Source organism: Mya arenaria, chromosome 7 (assembly GCF_026914265.1).
Source record: "Mya arenaria isolate MELC-2E11 chromosome 7, ASM2691426v1".
NCBI lineage: Eukaryota > Metazoa > Mollusca > Bivalvia > Myida > Myidae > Mya > Mya arenaria.
This window is the reverse complement of record NC_069128.1, coordinates 70,977,940-70,999,722: the sequence shown is the minus strand read 5'-3', so window position 1 is coordinate 70,999,722 and position 21,783 is coordinate 70,977,940. Positions and strand designations below refer to the sequence as shown.

The 21,783-nt window shown below is 33.5% G+C and overlaps 1 protein-coding gene across 6 annotated transcripts; it reads left to right on the top strand.

Annotated features, from left to right (window-relative positions):
• The first annotated feature begins 1,376 nt into the window (after positions 1-1,376).
• On the top strand, positions 1,377-21,256 carry LOC128240735 (uncharacterized). 6 transcript variants are annotated; one of them, XM_052957540.1, is made up of 7 exons: positions 1,377-1,449; positions 8,959-12,088; positions 12,803-12,924; positions 13,258-13,406; positions 13,648-13,742; positions 13,963-14,094; positions 14,275-21,256. In XM_052957540.1, the coding sequence occupies exon 2, from the start codon at positions 8,968-8,970 to the stop codon at positions 10,114-10,116; it is 1,149 nt and encodes a 382-aa protein (XP_052813500.1). In that variant the 5' UTR covers positions 1,377-1,449; positions 8,959-8,967; the 3' UTR covers positions 10,117-12,088; positions 12,803-12,924; positions 13,258-13,406; positions 13,648-13,742; positions 13,963-14,094; positions 14,275-21,256. The 6 variants fall into 6 exon arrangements, 5 of the variants coding, with proteins under 5 accessions (XP_052813500.1, XP_052813501.1, XP_052813503.1 ...); XM_052957541.1 differs by having other exon boundaries at positions 8,959-12,350; XM_052957543.1 differs by having other exon boundaries at positions 8,959-12,924; positions 13,978-14,094.
• Positions 21,257-21,783: the final 527 nt, after the last annotated feature.

Genomic DNA, 21,783 nt, shown 5'->3' with positions numbered 1-21,783 from the left:
AGTATAAAAATCTGCGATCTATTTTTTTGCCAGAAGTCTTATATAACTGGTTTCCATGGAGTTTCTAAAATTGGCTCGTTCCAAGACAAACAATAAAAAAGTTGTCAAAACGTTCAATCTGTGAGAGTGCAGCTTTAAGTGCAAAAAGTCCATAAAGATGATAAATACTATAAAATGAAAAAGTTTTCAGGTAATTAAGGTAGTATTTGAGACCTTTTTATAGCCCCCCCCCCCCCCTCTGGCTTCAATGAATCCCCTTCCACCACACCAACACACGATAAACACCAATCCCTCACAATAAAGTATGAACTCCAGCCTCACCAACATCCTCGCACACTCTTTTGTCTATACTTACACAAAATAAAGTGTTTTCCAGTAATAAAAGTAGTATTTGAGACCTTTTTATTGCCCCCCCTCCCCTCTGGGTTCCCAGACTACCCACCCACCACACCAACACACGATATACACCAATCCCTCACAATATAGTATGCACTCCGGCCTCACCCACATCCTCGCATACTCTATTGCCTATTCGTACGAGAAATACTGTATATGATAGGAAAAATAAATGTGTTTCCGGTAATCAGTTGTAGCATTTGAACCCTTGTTATAGCCCCTACCCTCCACCTCCGGCTTCCCAGCCACTTCCAAATCCCCTCACATGCGGTATACCCAACTCGCACTGAGTATAAAAAGAGTCCCAGCTCCCCTTTCCCCATCTCCGGCTTCCACAACCCCTTCCCAACCCCCTGACACACAGCATATCCACCTTAAACAGTGTATTTTATGAGCCCAAGCATTCCCCATCCCCTCGCGCACAATACTGTATATGCTAGGGAAAATTAAAGTGTTTTCCGATAAATACCCGACCCCTTCCCAACCCCCTCGAACACTGCATACCAACCGCAAACAGACACAAGTATGAACCCTAGCCCACCACCCTGGTGGTAGCATTTGAGACATTTATAGACTATCCCTATTCCCGGCTTCTGCGCCCCTCCCCCTCCACACACACACACATACACGATATACCCCCTTCCGCGCGCGCACAATAATGTATATAATGGGGTAAATTAAAGTGTTTTCCGGTATTTTAAGTAGTATTTGAATGCTTTTATAGCCCATCCGTCCCCCTCCGGCTTAACTCTCCCTCCCCGACCACCCCAACACACGATATACACCCCTCCCTTTCAATATAGTTTGAAACCCAGCGCCCACTGCCCAAAAACCCTCGCACACTTTATTGTATACCTATACAAATTAAAGTTTGTTCATGTTTTTGATGATTCGGTAATTCCAGCAGCCGTCGATACCGGGTACCGGGTTTTAATACCTCCCATATTTTTTTTTAATTTATCACATGAATCACACAGTACCGGAAAACGGCCATTTTGCTGAGTTTTGCGAATTTGAAAAATAGCCAACGACTCATTATTTCAAGTTTCTGTGGTAAATACATACTAATGATTCTAATTTATTTGCAGTAGTATGTATAAATGTTTGCTTCCTAATATTATGTACGCTTGTATCGTTTTTGTGAAGAATATAGGCCTTTGAGAAGATCGTATGCTGAAACGGCTGGCTCATTATTTGTTTATATGTCGCTATTTTTAACTGTTGACATTTACGCGACATAAAAAAGTCGAAATCAGCTCTTTAAAACATATTTGCTAAAGTTCTTCCCGTTGAGTTTTTTTGAAAGGGTTGTTTATTTATTTTTTAAACCCCAGTAGCATACACAAGTGATTTTTTTTCAAAATTGCAAGTGTTCTTTATTATTTTGAAGGAAATTTCAAGACAAAAACTAAAGTGTAATCAATTTCTATTTAACACAATTACAGAAAAAGTTATATGTTTTTAATTATTGTCGGCTTTTGACATATCGTTTCTGTAGATCACATGGAAATTTTATTATTATTAAAGTGACAGCTTACAGCTTACAGCTCTCAGCTTTTATACTTTAATCTCAAATGCCCTATCCTTGTATTCATTTAGCAGTTTACATGTATACACAGTGGAGCGAGCTTTATCCTAAACAATGTGAAATACTCCAGATAACCAGGCACCTGCAATAAAAGACGAACATATATATGTACTATTGCTACATTCAAACATTACTTTTACCACATTAACAATTTAAAACTAATTATCAAATTATAAAATTAATTATTATGTTACATAATTCTGTAAATTCAATAATTTTATCAGAAATGTAAATAAGTTACAATATAGTGTTCATTTAAGAGCAAAGTGGTGATAATTTTAGAGCATGGAGTTTGATTAAAAGAATGTGTGCTACATATTAGTATGTTAGTACAAGTACATGTATGGTAATAAAATGAATACTACAAATATAAGTCCATGAATCCACACTATAGAAATATCCCTGTTTTAAAGCACAAGGCTAGGACCAAAGAGACATTGAACAAGGGAAGCAGTGACACTGAAAATGAGCACAGGACACACCTTTATCTCTTTAAAGCTCTTTTATATGTCTTTAACTACTCAAAAATTGACCAAATAATAATATATCTATTATAATGTAAGCTAATGTTTCTCTGTTATGTCATACAGACTGATATTTAAATTTTATTTGATTTGAACATTATTCATACATGTGAAATGACTTTTCCATTATATAAATACCAGATTTGCGCCCAATCTACCAGAAACTTGTGACGGACCCATTCGTTGTTGACCAGCTAAGTCTCAGCAATTTTCACTACTTTTCAGTAGATGACCCCTATTGATTTTGGGGTCACTTGGTCAAAGGTCAGGTCAACATGACTTTGAGGTGAAGAAACAGGTTCCGCTCAATAATTGAAGATCCTTTGGGTCCAGCAACCTCATACTTGGTATGCCATATTCATGACTACTGATGACACCTGATTGATTTTGAGATTAAAAGGTCAAAGGTCAAGGTTACCTTCAGGTAAAAAACGATATGTTGGCAGTGACCTTAAGCTTAAAAATGTTTTTTGCTCAATCATTAAGGAACCCTTGTACCCAGGAACATCATACTTGGTATGCTAGTTGGTCTGGACTAGTAGATGACTCCTATTGATTTTTAGATCAGTAGGTCAAAGTACAAGGTCACCGTGACCTTAACGTGAAGAAACGGTTTCTGCCCAATAACTTAAGAACGCTTGAACCCAAGAACTTCATACTTGGTATGCTAATTGGTCATGACTTGTTGATGATCCCTATTGATTTTGAGATCACTAGGCCAAAGGTCAAGGTGGCCGTGGATTTGAAGTGAAGAAACGGTTTACGCTCAATAACTAAAGGTTCTTTGGGTCCAGGAACTTTATACTTTGTATGCTAGTTGTTCATGACTAGTTAATGACACCTTTGATGTTGAGGTCAGTAGGTCAAAGGTCAAGGTCGCTGTGACCTTGAGCTGAAAAACGTTTTCCACTCAATAACTAAATAACGCTTGCACCTAGGAACTTGATACTTGGTATGCTAGTTGGTCATGACTAGTAGATGAACCCTAATGATTTTGAGACCAGTTAGTCAAAGGTCAAGGTCACTGTGACCTTGAGGTGAAGAAACGGTTTCCGCTCAATAACTAAAGATCCTTTGGGTCCAGGAACTTCATAACTAGTAGAGGAACCCTATTGATTTTGAGATCACTAGGTCAAAGGTCAAGGTCGCTGTGACCTTGAGGTGAAGAAACGGTTTCCGCTCAATTATTTAAGAAGTCTTACACCCAGGAACTTCATACTTGGTATGCTAGTTGGTCATGACTAGTAGATGAACCCCAATGATTTTGAGACTAGTTAGTCAAAGGTCAAGGTCACTGTGACCTTGAGGTGAAGAAACGGTTTCCGCTCAATAACTAAAGATCCTTTGGGTCCAGGAACTTCATACTTGGTATGCTAGTTGGTCATGACTAGTAGATGAACTCTATTGATTTTGAGATCAGTAGGTCAAAGGTCAAGGTCGCACTATTTAATACGGGTGAATAAACAAACTTCACCGTTTTTATGCGTCTCAAAAATGATAATTTCAATTTGAAGTTGATATCCTTTTAGCTTTTCTATTTATCAAACAGAACATTCCCTTTTCCAATCATTTAAATACTTATCAATAACTTCTGATTTTTTTATTTCATACATTTGAGTGAAGTTGTAATTATTGTTTAAGTATACGCACTTTAAGTATTGTGAGATGATTTTCTGTAAAGGATTCTATATTGGATTTTTCAAAAAAATCAGTTTGTGTTTTTTTTTTATTTTCTTCTGTATTTCTGTATCTACATTGCTCATCATTTAATACATGTTTGTCTTCAAGAATGTTAAATATACTATTTTATTTATTCAAATACACATTGTGAGTTTCAAAAAACATTGTGTCTTTTCTTTTGTAAAATGAAGAATTTGAGTTCAGTTTTTACTCTTGTTCTCAGTCTGTGTGTTTGCCTGAAAGTTAAAGACTAGCCTATCTAGTACTGTATAAGTAGCTAATATGAACTAAGTCACTGCCTCTACGGGCTTTAAGTGTTATTGCCGGACACTTTAAGTTTACTTAATGACTAAGTGAAACATACTAGGAGGAATAGGGAAACGTTTTTTGTATATGTAAATGAAACTTTTTAAATACACAACCATCTACAATAATTGTGTATACAGTATATATTATGCATTACTAAATATTTTATATGAAGTTTGGAGTTATTCTTCTTATTTAACTTAAAATAAAGCTACTATGCATTTGAGATCAAGGACACAAACGCATTTGAAGAATATGTTAAAAACAGAAAATAAATAAAAATGAACACATACCAATAATGTGGCACTAAAGTATATTACAATCAGGGGTAATTATAATTATAACTAGAATTGAATGGGTAAAAATCTATTAAAATATAATAGTAAAAGATGGCCAAACATTTACTCAAAAGGAATTATTGATTGTGTATGAGAAATTTGTAGACAAGGAGCTCTGGCAAATTGTCTGCAGAACATCTCAGGGAGGATACAGAATATATTTCTTATTTGTTTGTTACAAAAACATACCCCCCGCCCCTCAAAAAAAAAGAGTTGCAAAATGTTAATTATGAACAAAAATGAATTGTGTTGTTTAGATATTAAAGGCAAATACAAATACTGCTTTCATTACAGAATAATCTAAATGATGCTTTCAATAAACTTTGCTTTCAAAAAATCGTGTTTGAAATGACAAAATAACACTTGAATCTGACAAACATCATGTCTTATGATCAAAATTATCTAAATTTCCAATAATTAATATTTTAAACAGGTTTGTTTAAAACCGGTATACACTAAAAGAGATCAGTTTTAGACCTTTGACAGTTAAATATGCATGTTAACATGTATTTTGTACAGATCACCCACAGTGACCTTTTTGTTGTTTTTACATCTGGTGGGAAATAAAATTGTATGAATAAATACATGTTAAATTTTTCTAGACCTTTCTATGACCTCTCATAACATTTTTGACATGAAGTATATTCTGAATTAAGCATGGAATTTGTCAAAACCAAGTTTCCATATCATGGGACTTTCTTAAAGACCCAGAATGTTAAAGAAGTTTAAACTTATCAAGGTGTAATTACAAACAAATGAACTGAAATTATATTCTAAATTTAGCGCCTATATAGTATATACAAAACAGTAATCAAGTCAGTGACATTGATGGAACACACCCAAATAAGAACCCAGTGAATAACTGCCAGCTGAGCTTACTGAGCACTATTTCATACATATTTGTTCAGTGTACCAGCAAAACGAGCAAGCCCAAATTTCCAGTCCAAAACCAATTATAAATGAAAACATTTGAAACAGTTAAAATGATCTTATTATATTTTTTTATACAGAATGCCATCATGAGGCTATTAAATCATTCACAAATGCTAATATACAGAAATTAAGGCAACAATTATCTACTATTAATTTATATTGATTTATCTGAAAAAAAATGCTTGCAATATGTACAGTGTCAAATTATGTTAATAAAATTCAGTGTTCTCAAAAGAGAAATCAATGATTTCTGTACTGACAGCTGGATCTTTAATATTTAACATATTAGTTCAACAACATACAATTAGTGATCTTGGATTCATTGACAGTCAAAACATAACTAATATATATCCTGAACCGATTGATTCTTGAAAAATTCATGCAATAAAAGAAAACGAACAAACAAGCAAAAACTGAAAGTATCTGATATCTGGTTTTAAATGCTAAAATTGGCACAAAATTAACAGAACAGAGTTTTGCAATTGTCTCTATGTTGCTCAATTATTACATATTTGCTGTAAATGTCACATTTTGTATTATTGCCACACAAACAACAAAATAAATAACACTGCTTTTTGGTAAATTGAATTAATGCAAATTTGCTTGTACAGTGTATCGCATGTGTGAAAGTATTTTCAAGATATTGTTTATGCATTTAATGTTAATTAAATATTTATAAATGATAATTACATATTATGATAATTGATATTTACACCTGCCTGTCAACCCCTGCTTGCAAACTTTTCTTCAACAGAAGTTTCTGTTACGCAGTCTCTTGAGTTCTCTTCCTCAGTTGTCTGTTCATGTAAGTGTATTTGCTCTACCTCAAATTGCCATGTGACTCTACTGCTTGTAGTTCTTTCCACATAAATCTGCGCATAGGCTTACCCTTATGAATTTGATAAAATCTGTGGAAATATTGTTGAGAAAAAGCAAAAAAACGTCTATAAATTTGTATTCTAGCATCATGTTTCATGATAAATTAATCAAAGAAACGATTAAATGTATTTTCTGCTTTATGCTTAAATATAAACATTGTGATTTCTGCAGGCCTATCCAGAAATGAAAACAAACTTTCAATCAATTTGTCTGTACAATATCGAGCCATTGAAGAACTTCCTAAACAAAAGTTGTTTTACAGTTGTCACAATGTAATTATATCGTGAATGAACACATTTAAAGTGTCAGCATGAAACTCAGTGTGTGTATACCACGTGACAACTACATCATATATGCTACGTCGGAAAGAAATATTTTGCTAAAAACGAAGACTTAAAACAAAGATACCTTTTCTTTTACCTTACCATTTAAATGAAACAAAGGGCAGTCTATGGCGCAATTCATCACGTGGTATACACACACTGAAACCGAAAATAACAAAGTAATGTTTCATTAGGCCAAACAAAAAGATATCTGTGTTTCCGATTGTTTGTATTTGTATGCCCCCCTCCACGTCGAAGAAGAGGGGGTATATTGCTTTGCTCATGTCGGTCGGTCGAAAATACTTAAGGCTTGCTATTTCATCGATGTTATAACTAAAGGACTCATTTTCCTTCTTTTTTTAGCCAAAAAAACCTTGACATTTATCTGACCTACACTACACACAATATGAATGACTTAACAGATATCCTTTTAAGATATGGTCAATTTCCAAGAATATTTAGGTTACCGATCAAACAAGTTGTATTTCCTATATTCCCACTCTTGACCAGTGGCTGTGTACGATTTTGGTCAGATTCAACGTACAAGTCAGGTTGCGAGAAAAACAAAATATACTAAAAAAACAACGGCGGGGGATATAGCCGTCCTTTGGACTGCCTTGTTAATTTTGTTTTTAACTTATACATGCGTTATTATTACCATTATTTTTATCCTGTTAATGGTAGTATACTTTTCCAACGAAGAAATACACACACCTAGATGTTGCTTGTCACTTTGGGCGTTATATAGTTGATATATAAAAACTTACTTGTAAACAATCCCCACATATTTACAAATTGTATTTATTTATAGCTCACCTGGGCACGAAGGTGAGCTATTGGGATCGCCCTGTGTTCGTCGTCCGTCGTCGTCGTCCGTCGTCAACAATTTGACTGTTAACACTCTAGAGGTAACAATTTGGACACTATCTTAATGAAACTTGGTCAGAATGTTACCCTCAATAAAATATTGGATGAGTTCGATATTGGGTCATCTGGAGTTAAAAACTAGGTCACCAGGTCAAATTAAAGGAAAAGCTTGTTAACACTATAGAGGTCACATTTATAACTGTATCTTCAGGAAACTTCAGGATGTTAATATTAATTCTATCTAGGTAAAGTTCGATTCTGGGTCATGTGCGGTCACCAGGTCAAATTGAATGAAAATCTTGTTAACACTCAATCAAGTCAAGTTTAAATCTGGGTCATGTGCAGTCAAAAATTAGGTCACCAGGTCAAACCATAGGAAAAGCTTGTTAGCACTCTAGATGTCACATTTATGACTGTATGTTCATGAAACTTAGTCAGAATGTTTATGTTAATTAGCTCTAGGCCAAGTTCGAATCTGGGTTATGAGTGGTCAAAAACTAGGTCACCAGGTCAAATTAAAGGAAAAGCTTGTTAACACTCTAGAGGTCACATTTATAAAGGTTTCTTCATGAAAATAGGTCAGAATGTTTACATTAATTATCTCTAAGTCAAGTTTAAAACTGGGTCATGTGCGGTAAAAAGCTAGGTCATAAGGTCAAATCATAGGAAAAGCTTGTTAGCACTCTAGAGGTCCCATTTATGACTGTATCATCGGGAATCTTGGTCAGAATGTTTATATTGATTAGCTCTAGGCCAAGTTTGAATCTAGGTCATGTGCGGTTAAAACCTAGGTCACCAGGTCAAATAATAGGAAAAGTATTTTAACACTCTAGAGGCCACATTTATGACCATATGTTCATGGAACTTGATCAGAATGTTATTGTTGATGATCTTTATTGGGTCAGGTGAGCTATTGAGGGCCTTCAGGGCCCTCTTGTTGCCTTTATTTCTTAAAAAAATAGGGCTGGCAAATCGGCATGAATAGGGTCGGTCGGGTTACCTGAAACACAGGTGTATTTTTTTGTTTGGCCTTAGTGCATTCTCTGGAATGATAATAAAATAGTTAGTTTATAACTTTCAACAGCTTGTTTTAGAAAGTTTTTCAGCTACATTTCTTTTTCTAGGAATTTAATATGGAAGGCAAGCTGAAATTTTTGAAGTATGAATACCCAGAAAAACCTAGATGGATGCAGAGTAGTGTTGGTCCTACAGTGGCTGAAATGCTAACAGACATTCGAAAGTATTTAGAACAATTTAGCTCATTCAAAGATGCTGCTAAGCAGAACCCTCCCCAGTACTTAGATCTTCTTGGTAAGATCAGTGTTGCTAGAAGGGATTTGCTGCTGAAGTACTTACTAAACGTGCAGCAAGAGGAAGGTATTGGTGTGCAAGATAAAGAAACAACTCACCAGATCATGAATGCCGTAGATATTGAGATTAAAATTGAAAACTCGCCACCTCTTCTAGAGGATTTTCCAAGCTTAGAATGTGATATATCAAGTCTTGATTCTAATGTTATGAGCAAAAGTGTAGATGAAACGAAAAACTTGTATAAGGCTTATACAGTGCTAGTTTCTGATACCAATGAAACCCAGGAAGAAACAGATAAACAAGAATTTAAAGATTGTATCGGTTTGTTACAAAAGGAACTGTTAACAGAGTTACATAAAGTGTTGATGGATGGGGTAATGGACGAACACTCAACATCACCTGGACATTTCAGCACTAAAAGACGCGTAACTAAATACCATGGTGCTGATCATGAATATCCACACTTTCACACTGAATCAATTGCAGAACAAACTGTAGAGCACTTAATTAATGAATACAATGGCATGCTTATTGAAATAAAAAAGGCAAAGATTTATGATGAAAAGTGTCTCGAAATGTTATTTAAGTGTGCAACTAGTTTTCTGTTTACATTCCTACAGCTTCATCCTTTCGCAGATGGCAATGGTCGTCTCGCGAGACTTCTGGGAAGCTACAGCTTGTTGACATTTTCACCATTTATGACACCAATATACAATGTGTTTAGTAAATCTTCTGAGAATGACTACATTGATGCTCTCGTTGAAGCAAGGAGAAATCTTGAATCACATCCTCCAATCGACGATATGAATTCTGGTGTTAAAGTAGTAAATACTTTACTCCAGCAAGAACCAAGAGACCTGTTTGCAATGCTTGTAGAGTCAAACTGGACTATGTGGCGTCAGTTTCTTATAAGACTTGGTGACAAAAGTGTAGTGTTGTTTCCATGGGAAAATCACCCAACTCACATATAAACATTGAGGAGGTTGACAAGTTATAGATGCAAATGATTTGATTTTTAACATATTATTTTAAAAGTAGTGGAAAAAAACATTGTATTCGGTAGACTTAAAATTCCAAATTTCAGTGAAGAACTTCCAATATTGATGGACAGGAAATTCATATTTCCAGTTTCAAATTCTTAATGGAAGCCCTGAAACAGTGAAAAGAAGTTAATATGTTAGTATAATTGTAAATTTGCACTGTGTTGTTTGATCCGCACTCTTACAGATTGACAATTTTGACAATTTAAAAAAATGTCTGAGACAATGCCTTCAATTCATGTAAGAAAACTCACGATAGAACATGTCTCGAATGTTTGGAAAATTGACGATGATTATATTTTTCTTAAAGCGTGAGTTAGCCATGAAACTTTTTTTTTAACAAAAATATTAAAAACAGTGATCTTATCTTTTGTCTCTCAGCAGTCTTATATCACTTATTTCCACATAAAAACGCAAAAAATGCTTATTCCTAGACAAAAAATTAAGTATGTGATAGTGCCTTTTTAAACATTCTATGCATGACTGAATAAAGACCCTAAATGATTGAAGACAAAGTTTATTTATCTAGAAAATGTTTAATAAGAGTGTTATGTTTTACTTTCATGTCAAATGACAGTCTCAGTATTGATGTTCTCAATAAGTCAAACTTTAAATAAACAAGTGCATTCCAATATTTAATGTTTATGCACCCGAAGGGAGAGCATAAAGTTGCTGCTTTGTCCGTCCGTGTGTACGGAAGTCTTTCCGTACATCACACTCTTGTCTGGAAAATAACATCAAAACAACTGATGGAAGTGAAATAAAACTTGATGTATAAAGTTATCTTTCCTTAACCATCTTTTCATTATTAGTGCTTGTCCAGGCCATAACTTCAAAACTACTCATGAGATTGAAATAAGACTTGGTATAAAGATAGATGGCAGTGAGAGGAAGTGCAGTGCGCAAGCACCTTCATCCTATTATACCTAAATGTATATTAAGGTATCACATCCCTAATGAAAACCTCCAATTGAAACTCTTCAAGTTTGATGCTTTCGCCTAGATGTTACATTGTTGTTCAGGATATGACCACACATCTTTTAAGGGGTTCAAGGTAGGGGTTCAAACCCACACAGTAGCATATTTTTCAGTAGGTAACCTTTTTTTACTGGTTTATATTGAATTTTATTAAACAGTAATTAAATAAATTTCTACACATAAATATTAGCGTTTTCACACAAGTTATTTTTTTTATTGTGAAAGCTGCACTCTCACAGATTGAACGTTTTGAAAACTTTTTTATTTTTTTGTCTTTGAACGAGCCAATTTTTGCGAAAATTTATGGACACCAGTATATAAGAATGCTGACAAAAAATTAGATCGCAGATTTTTCTATTTAAGTTCAAAAATTGATGTTTTATTTTCACAAAATTATTTTTAGCTCGACTATTCGAAGAATAGGTGGGCTATACTACTCGCGTCGGCGTCGGCGCCCGGTTTAAGTTTTAGGGCAAGTTGGGATTTTTACTTATAAGTCCAATACCCTACATTCAATTGACTTAATACTTCACGCAGTTGTTCAGGGCCATCACATGATGAGGTTAGATAACTCCATATTATTCTTTACACATATGTGACGCGTCATGAGACTTTTGGCCCGAAACCGATAGCCTCGATATCGAGAAAAACGTGCGCAAAGTTGAAGCGTAAAAAATAAGAAAGTAACGCAGTTTTTATCGTTATAACAACCATTAAACAATTTGTCACCCTAGATTGTTCAGTCAAATATAGTCTTTAAAATGTAATGTTCATAGAAATAGTGTTTTTTAACCACTTTCTTTCGTATTGTTTATTACTTTTGGTGTTATCTCCCGTAGTTGTCATGAGCTATTTTTTAACCCAAATTTGAGGATGTAGGTCAAGCTGAACCAAAGGCATTTTCCATCAAATTAGGAATTTTTTGGTAAGTAGAATTATTTTCATTGTTTAAGCATATAATTTAACAAATGTGTATATCTTTAATGTAATGCAATATGTTCTAAATTCGGTCAAATGGATGGAAATTGATCGCAGGAAAAGAAAGCGGAAGTGAAATTTGACAGTCTGACATTGAAAATGTAAACAGATCAAAATCTAGCAGATATTCACTTTTTGCATACTTATGATGACTGAAAAAGGACATAATCAATTTTTCATCATCTTACCGCGGCCAACTATCAACACAAGTATTGATGGATTTTACGAATTAATTTTGAATTGCATTTTAACTTTCTTTTTAGCTATGTTGATGAATTTAAAGTTGTAAATAAACTTTTTTTTGCAATGTTGATTCATGTGCATAACAAACCATCTCATGAGGTTCAGGTACATTGAAAAAAAAAATGTTATGATGAAGATGATCATGATGATTATGAAAATAAAAGACTAATGCAGATGGGGGAAATGTTTATCTAGAATTAGAGCACAATACTCTAAAAGCCAGGACCAATATTAATGACTGTAGCTGCAAGCTGCTTTTTGAGTATGCATGACATTCAGACTAACAGGAAATTTCTTTGGCATGCATTTTTGTGTACATGTTGATCTGCCGGGTCATCACCCCAACTATAAACATTTAATGATTTGTATTTCTGTTAATACATATCTTTAGAACATTATGATCAAATGTGAATTTCAGGTCAAGCACCTGCTGTACATAGAACAACAATCCATTACAGCTTTGACTATGCCAAGCAGGTCTTCTACCCATACTAGGCACAGCAAGAGTGCCCTGCTCTGAAGTGTTCTGTAAATCATATGGTAAATTTTATTTACAAATTGAGTGGTTAATACAGTTTTGCCATTTGACTAAATTATTATTGGGGAAATGGAAAACCTTTATATTTTGTAAATTCACTGAAAAAACAGAGAAGCGCTCACATTTGCTCTGCGGCACTCTTGTTTAAATATTTTATATCACCTTTATTCAAAGTTCTTACTTGAACATAAAATTATAGTTTAAATATATATATATATATATATATATATATATATATATATATATATATATATATATATATATATATATATATATTTATATATATATATATATATATATACACATCTTTTCTATTTCAAAGTGTGTTTTTTCAGGTTCACAGAAATCTCAGTGATGGAGGGTTTAGCTGTTATGTGGCCAATGGTGTGGTACCTCATTTTCAACAACATCCATATAGAGAAGACTCTGCATACCTGCACATTGACAACTATGTTGGGTGGAATAAAAACAATGCAGTCATTGGGTATGATTGACAAAAACAGTGTTGAAGTACATCACCTATGCACTGCATATTGACACATGAGAACATTAGAATAACAAAACAATGTAAAATTTATTATTTTTTCAATACAAGTAATCAGAAATCTCAAAATATTCATGAGTCTTATAAAAATAGTTGGGCTTAAATCTGTTCTCTTACTTCTCTAAATGTCATGGATTGAAGGCAATCAGTTCAATAAATTGTATGTAATTCTATGTTTAAGGGTCTGATGTATTCTGAAGGGAGAGAACCAGCATTTACTTAAATGAATGCAGGTGACATAAAGTTCAGTGCTGTGTGAGATTTGGTCTGTGGAAGGTAAGTTGTAAGCATGTTGCTTTTTTTGTTTTGTTTTTAATTTTGGTGCTTTAAATGTTGATTTAAAGCCAAATTAAAGGATTTTGTGTATACAAATATTGACTTTTGGTACTTTATTTAAACACTGAAGTTGGTTATAATACCTTATTATGTAAAAGAAAGCTTATGTAAAAACAATAGGTATTATATCATAATATAAACAACATGTTTATTTATTCAGACCAAATGGAGGCAGCACACATCCTTTGTGGATTGATGACCTTGGCAAACTGGTTATATTCTTTGACTGGTTGGAGTACACCAAGTGACCCCTGAAGTCCATTCCAAACTTAAGGAAATATCATCACTTCAGGTATAACAAAAGTATTATAGACAGTATCACTGCATGTGTATGTATATCTATGAACATAAGTCAAAAACAATCTTAGATATTTTGTCCATTTTATTCAGATGTGAGTTTTGATGTTCAAATTAATTTGCATAATTTATTCCAAACACTAAGTAATGTACATATATGAACATTATTTTGCAGAACTTCAGCTGACCACCCAGTGAGTGAATTCATGAGAGAGCATGCCAAGGACAGTGAGATTGAAGTTAAAATTGACAAGCCCACAACAATGGCTTTTCCATTGAGAGTACCCTGAACACATCCAACTAAAAGGACTTAATGGAAAAAGGCTCTGATCCCTTAAATAAGTGAAAAAGCTAATATACTGATATGTGATCTTTATAAACTAAATATAAGATTTGAGAATGAGCCTGTTACTGAGCTGATGAAAGCGTGTATCAATTCTTTATTGACAATTATTTATTCAATAGAAACATGTTCATGTGATATGAAGCTACCAGTGATTTTGAGTGAAAAAACTGTGGTTTTAGCAAATGATTGATAGAAGGGTGCTACACCCTGTCTTTTGACGGTAGAGCCCCTCTGCCATAATGGAGACCAATATATGATTATTATTAATACAAACTTAAAACAATCTGGCAGTTGAAGCCTATAAATGCTTGAATTGAAGACATTTATAGTATTGTTTGTCAATATTAGTTACTTCACAGCCTGATAAAATGTACCTTAGCAACCTTTCAGATTTTCTTCAATATCTTTATTTTTAAAACCTTCATGAACCCTATAAACATTTTCAGCTTTAACTTTTACCTATGAATAAGCATCGAAAATATAATTTGTCATGTACTATGTGACCAATTGCATACCTCTTGAAACTACATAATGACGTGTACATGCTAAGTAGTTAGCATGGTAAATAAATTGTTTTCATTTTTGTAAAATGTAAATGTGCCCATTTATTAACTGATCTAATTTTACAATAGTGTAAATTGTGTAGGATTGTTATGTTTATTTAATTAAGAGTACATATACTACCATTTCATGTTTTATGAGCAATGAATGACTATACAAAAAATCACATTTGAGGTAAATTGGTAAAGTTGGTGTGATTATAATCATGTTTGTGGCCTGTTGCCATGGTAACCAGAATAAAAAACGAACCCTTAAGTACCATTCAAATAAGATAAATTATAGTAAATTACAGGGGTAACATACTTTAACTTCTAGATATACATTGGTTTGTATTAGGTGCAAGTTCCAACCTAATGTCAATTTATTGTGAAAAATTGCCAATAAACCATGGTACTTGGCGAACAGTTTTTGTTTATTCGGATTTTTTTTTGAATGCCAAATACAAACACCATGTACAGTAAGGTTTGAGTATATCAATTAACAAATCAATTATTATTGAATGCTTCATATGGCATTTATTGTATATTTAAATGCAAATTTAACCCCAAAACGCCTTTTTCAATAATGGTTGCCATGGTAACCAATTAATTTTCATTTATTTTCTCAATAATAATTGAGATTGGTTTTGAAAATTTATTGTTGTCGTTATAATGTGGCAATTGTGTATATTGTAGTGATGAATATTCATAGCATCTGTGAATACAAATGTTTCAATAAATTCTTGAACTATACCGAATTTCCAGCTGTTTCTTAACCAAGTGCCCTTCTAGTTTTTGTCATAGTTTCGTTAAAAATAGGAATTTTTGAATTTTCTTTTCAGTATTTTTATCCTAAAGAATAGTACAGTCAGAAATTACTCATATCTCATTTTCGCCCAAAAAGTGGTTTCGGGCCAAAAATCCCGTGACTGGTCACATATTATGGCCCCTACTTGACTATGGAACTTAGGTTAAAGTTTTAGGGCAAGTTGGAATATTTATTAATAACTTCTATATCCTTTGTTCAATTGACTTAATTCTTCACACAGTTGTTCAGGACCATCACACAAGGAGGTTACATAACTCTATAATATCCTAAATACAAGTTATGGCCCCTGATTGACTTAGGTTAAAGTTTTAGGGCAGGTTAAAGTTTTAGGGCAAGTTGGGATTTTCACTTAAAACTCCAATACCATTCATTCAATTGACTTAATACTTCACACATATGTTCAGAGCCATCACATAATGAGGTTAGATAACTCCATATTATCTTTTATACAAATTATGGTCCCTGATTGACTATGGAACTTAGGTTAAAGTTTTAGGGCAGGTTGGGATATTGTTTAATAACTTCTACACCCTTCATTCAATTGACTTAATACTTCACACAATTGTCCAGGACCATCACCCTATGAGGTTACATAACTCCATATCCTTAATACAAGTTATGGCCCCCGATTGACTTAGGTTAAAGTTTTAGGCAAGTAAAAATTAAGGGCAGGTTGGGAGTTTAATAAAAAAAACTTCCATACCGTTCATTAAATGCACTTAATAAAATTCAAAATTATTTACGACCATCTTACAACAAGAAACATGGCCCTTGAATTTTGTTTTCCTTTGAAAGGCATATTTGTATATTCTTCACCACATTTTCATACTGGGAAATCAAGTTATTTGAATGACTTGCGTCATTGTTTAGGCGGCCTGGTGGGAGGGCAGCATCAAAGTCACCTTATGTATCGAATATTTTTAGATAGGTTTGACATAAAGAGACCAAACTTGATATTATTATATCGTTATTGTATTCTAAGTCAAAGCGGCGTAGTCGAGCGCGCTGTCTTACGACGGCTCTTGTTTATTTTTATTGTGTTAATGATTATCATCATTATTTCATTATATTCATATTCAATCTCATCATTTCATCATTTTATATTGCTTCATGTTTTTCTCATGTTTTTAGGATTTCATGTTGTTTCATATATTTAGATTTATGTTTAACAGTACTTCATGTCCAATCTAGTTAGATAAATACTGTCTGGTATTGACCAATATTTCGACACTCTTTATCTCAAAGCAAATTGATTTTACAACTGAAAGGTCTGACTGACCATCTGGCCTTGATAAAATTAGGTATGTCCAAATATTTCATTACTGGTCCAGACAATTATTGTATAAAACTTAGACACATTTAGTGACAAGTTACTACTTTCTTATGCAACAACATCTGGCTTTTCGAGTATATACACTTGATTTAAATACAAGCCATCAGACTTGAAATATCAACTGATTGGCTCTCTTTGAACCAGGTAATAACTTTCTTATATTATTATTTAGTAACTTTGTCATGTTTTCTTACATGTTGAAATATATATATAAGTTTTGTTCTTCTATTTAAGTACAAGTTTTATTCTAACATTTAAAGGTAAATTATATCTTGATTATTGACTGTTAATATAAGTATAACAACTAATGTTTATTTATTATTACAATTAGTCTTAGTTATGTACTGTTGTTTCATTATCATTTAAATACATTTAAATGACTTCGATACATCAATTTGGACCAAACAATGAAACATATTTCTGTTAAGTGAAGGTTTCTTCTTCCGCATCAACGTTATACTGGTTGACTGTACATTTTCGATCAGGACACAAATCCCGAGCACCTGCTAAAACACGCGTTTGTTTATCGTGATCGATTAGTCGATGACCTAGATCAATACAGAGGCTTGCCTTGGTCACACTTACGAAGTTTCATCTTGTTGTGTTAAGTATTTTTTTTCTCTAAAAATGCCATTCATTGTTAATACGCTTAAAGATTAAAATGTAGCACACGGGGGGAATGACGTCAGGTGGCGCATGTAGTAAGGTACAATTCTGGTCACTTGTATGATGACTTGAATAAAATATTACTCAATTGAGTCATTGTTCATCATTCTGATTTCCATCCAAAAAGAATCACTAATAACGCAATATTATAGCCACCAGTATCAGATACACATGTTTTATTGCATAATAATTGATTCAAGTAATGATCCTTTAGTGCATGAGACGATGAAAATGACTTCCATTGTGATCAAAACACATTTATTGTCAAAAATATGATTGAATTTCCAAAATTTGAGCTACAGCATTTATACCATTCGGAACTCCTCGGCCATTTTTATCGAAAACAACCTCGGATTTATACCGGTACATCTGTTGAAGTAGTTCGTATTTTTTAATTAAATCATTAATTGAATGGGTTGAATAGTGTTTTAGAGTTGTATTTATTGATCTAAGTTTAAATTGATTGCCAGTAATGTATATTATTGTAAACATAATTAAGATTCCCAAGAGTTAAGTCATAAAGTTAAACTGCTAAATAAAATTACTACGCGATCTACTTCCAGAGGACTTAAACGTTTTGCTTTTTGAGTATGTAAACCGTCCAAATACATCCGAGGTTGTTTTCAATAAAATGGCCGAGGAGCTCCGAATGTGTTTATACGAAAGCGGCCATTTTGATTGAATTTATTGAAACCAATGCTGAACCGATATACGGGATTAATCACCAAGCATCGGTTACTTCCCTTTACAAACACTTAAACTAGTTAAGAAAAAATATATTTGGTTATGTTTTCGGCCTTAAAAAGGTATAACCTCAAAAAATCTGGTTGGCGATTAAAATATAGGAGCGGGTGCACAAAAAAAATAAAAATTTCTTTTACATTTTCAGAAAAATAGAAACGGTAAATCCGCGGAACCAAACATCAATTTGGTGTGGCCTTATGTCCAATCTTAGTTACATAAATCCTGTCTATTATTAATCAATATTATCAATACTCTTAATCTCATAGCAAATAAAATTAACTACTAAAATGTCTGACTGACCATTTGGCCTTAATAAAATTACTTATGTACAAATATGCATTACTGGTCCAGACAATTATTGTATACGAATATATAACATTCTGTGATGGCCAACGACTTCCTTATGAAACAACCTCTGGCTTCTCTGGTATATAAACCTTGGTTTAGAAACAGGCAAATCAGACTTAAAATATCAAATGATTTGGTCATATTTTGATTTTTGACTGTTGATATAAATATAACAAATTATTTATTATTACAGTCTTTGTTATGTACTATTGTTGCATTATCATTTAAATACATTTCTCGCATGTTACTCTGGCTAATGAACACATTTATGTCTGAACAAATTCCCCTTTTGAAAGGTACCTGTCAACTATGCTAAGCGAGTTTTATTAGCTCAAGTACAAATAAGTGTTTGTTTACCAGAACCTGCTAATGCATTCATTATTGTTATACCCCCGACAAACGAAGTCTGAAGGGGGTATATTGGAGTCACCCTGTGGTCGGTCGGTCGGTCGGCCGGTCAGTCGGTCCGTCGGTCGGTCCGTTGCAATTTACCTTGTCCGGAGCATAACTTAAACACTATTGGATGAAATTGGATTAAACTTCATACAATGATAGAGCATAATGAGAGGAAGTGCAGTGTATAATAACTATAACTATATTCTTGCTTATTACTGAGTTATTGCCCGTAGTTGCTTTTTTGTCCGGAGTATTACTTCAAAAGTACTGGATGGAATTCATTGAAACTTTATACAATAATAAAGCATAATAAGAGGAAGTGCAGTGTTTAAGAACCATAACTCTACTTTAGCTTATTACTGAGTTATTGCCCTTTATTTGTTTTTTTTGCTGTCATTTTTTCCAGACATTAACTTGCAAACTACTAGATGAAATTTATTAAAACTTCATACAATGGTAAAGCACAATGAGAGGAAGTGCAGTTCAAAGAACCATAACTCTAGTTTAGCTTGTTACAGAGTAACCGCCCTTTGTTACATTTTTCTTGTCCGGAGCATAACTTGCAAACTACTAGATGGAATTTATGAAAACTGCACACAATGGAAAAGCACAAGGAGAGGAAGTGCAGTGCACAAGAACCATAACTCTATTTCAGTTTATTACAGAGATACTGCCCTTTGTTACTTTGTTCTCTTCGGAGCATAACTTGAAAACTATTGGATGGAATTGAATAAAACTTCATACAGTGATAGATCATAATGAGAGGGAGTGCAGTGTACAGAAACCGCAATTCTATTTCAGCCATTTACAGAGTTAGTGCCCTTTGTTACTTTTACTTGTCCGGAGCATAACTTGAAAACTATTGGATGGAATTTAATAAAACTGCGTACAGTGCTAGATCATAATCAGAGGGAGTGCAGTGTACAGGAACAGCAATTATATTTCAGCTTATTGCAGAGTTACTGCCCTTTGTTACTTTTTTCTTGTCCGGAGCATCACTTGAAAAGTATTGGATGGAATTTAATGAAACTTTATACAGTGATAGATCATAATGAGAGGGAGTGGAGTATACAGGAACCGCAATTTTATTTCAGCCAATTACAGAGTTATTGCCCTTTGTTCCTTTTTTTGTCCGGAGCATAACTCGAAAACTACCGGATGGAATGTAATAAAACTTTATACAATGGTACAGCCCAATGAGAAGGAGTTCAGTGTACATTAATAACACTATTTTAGCAATTTACAGAGTTATTGCCTTTTTCTGTTGTTGTTTGTTTGTTTGTTTGTTTTTTGTTTGTTTTTTTGTTTTTTTGTCAAACTTTTGTCCGGACAGTAACTTGAAAACTACTAGATGGAATAGCATAAAACTTCATACAATGATAAATCATAATGAAAGACGGAGTTCGGAGGTATTAATCACATTCAGTGATAGCTCTAGTTTTCGTATATATTCACTAGTAATGTAAAATAAATAGACTTGAAATATCAAATGATATGTTGTCTCCGTGAACCAGGTACCCTCCAAACAAAAGCACAAGTGGTCTTGAACTAAACACTGCAAAGATCAGCCAGGAATCAAATTACCAAGACATATATATACATCAAATATACTGTCGAACAAACCGACCGAATATTGTTAAACAATGCGGCTGAAAGCTTCTTTGAATATTTAATTCCTTTCAAGCATGGCTAAAACAGGTGGTTGGGAGATTCAAACTAATTTGTCATGATTTTTTCTAGAACTTGTTGATTTGGCTTAAAAACTGTCCTAATTTTACCACGGTCAAAACAGTATGTTAAAATTGTAATACCATATTTCAGTACACTTTGCTTATATTTGTTGATGAGGTGATCAATTATTGTATTATTTCTGAAAGCAAATATGTTTCATTTTATTTTGATACCAAATTGTTACCAAAGTGTTGAAAAATATATGAAATAAAGGAATTTTCTTTTCCCTGGGTGATGATTTTTTTATACAAAATATCTGAACTGGGAGGAGGGTAATAACTCATTCAAGTTTAAATAAAATTGTTAGTTGACAGTAAAGTTCTTTTAAATTCTGTTTTTGAATCCAGTAAATGATCCACATTAAGAAAATAATCAAGCTGATCATAGTTTGAAATGATGCCCATTTTACTACCTTAAGTTATCTTTCCTTAACCATTTTTTTTCATGATGGTACTTGTCCGGGCTTAATTTTTGGAAAATACTAAATGGATTGAAATGAGTCTTGAAATATAGATAGATAGCAATGAGGGAAAGTGGAGTGCACAAGGACCATAATCCTGCCCTGTATATGTTTTAGCTATTTTCCCATTTCCTGTTATTTTTCAAAAACGAGTACTTATCCGGGCAATATTTTGAAAAATACTAATAGTAGGTAGATGGCATTAAGAGGAAGTGCATAACCAAACAACCATAATTCTGTCCTGCATTTTAGTTACCTCCCTTGAAACTCCCCTAATCAGATAATTTTTGAA

What these genes read in the sequence shown, in the direction of transcription:
- LOC128240735 (XM_052957540.1), top strand. Translation starts at nt 8,968, where the DNA reads ATGGAAGGCAAGCTGAAATTTTTGAAGTATGAATACCCAGAAAAACCT.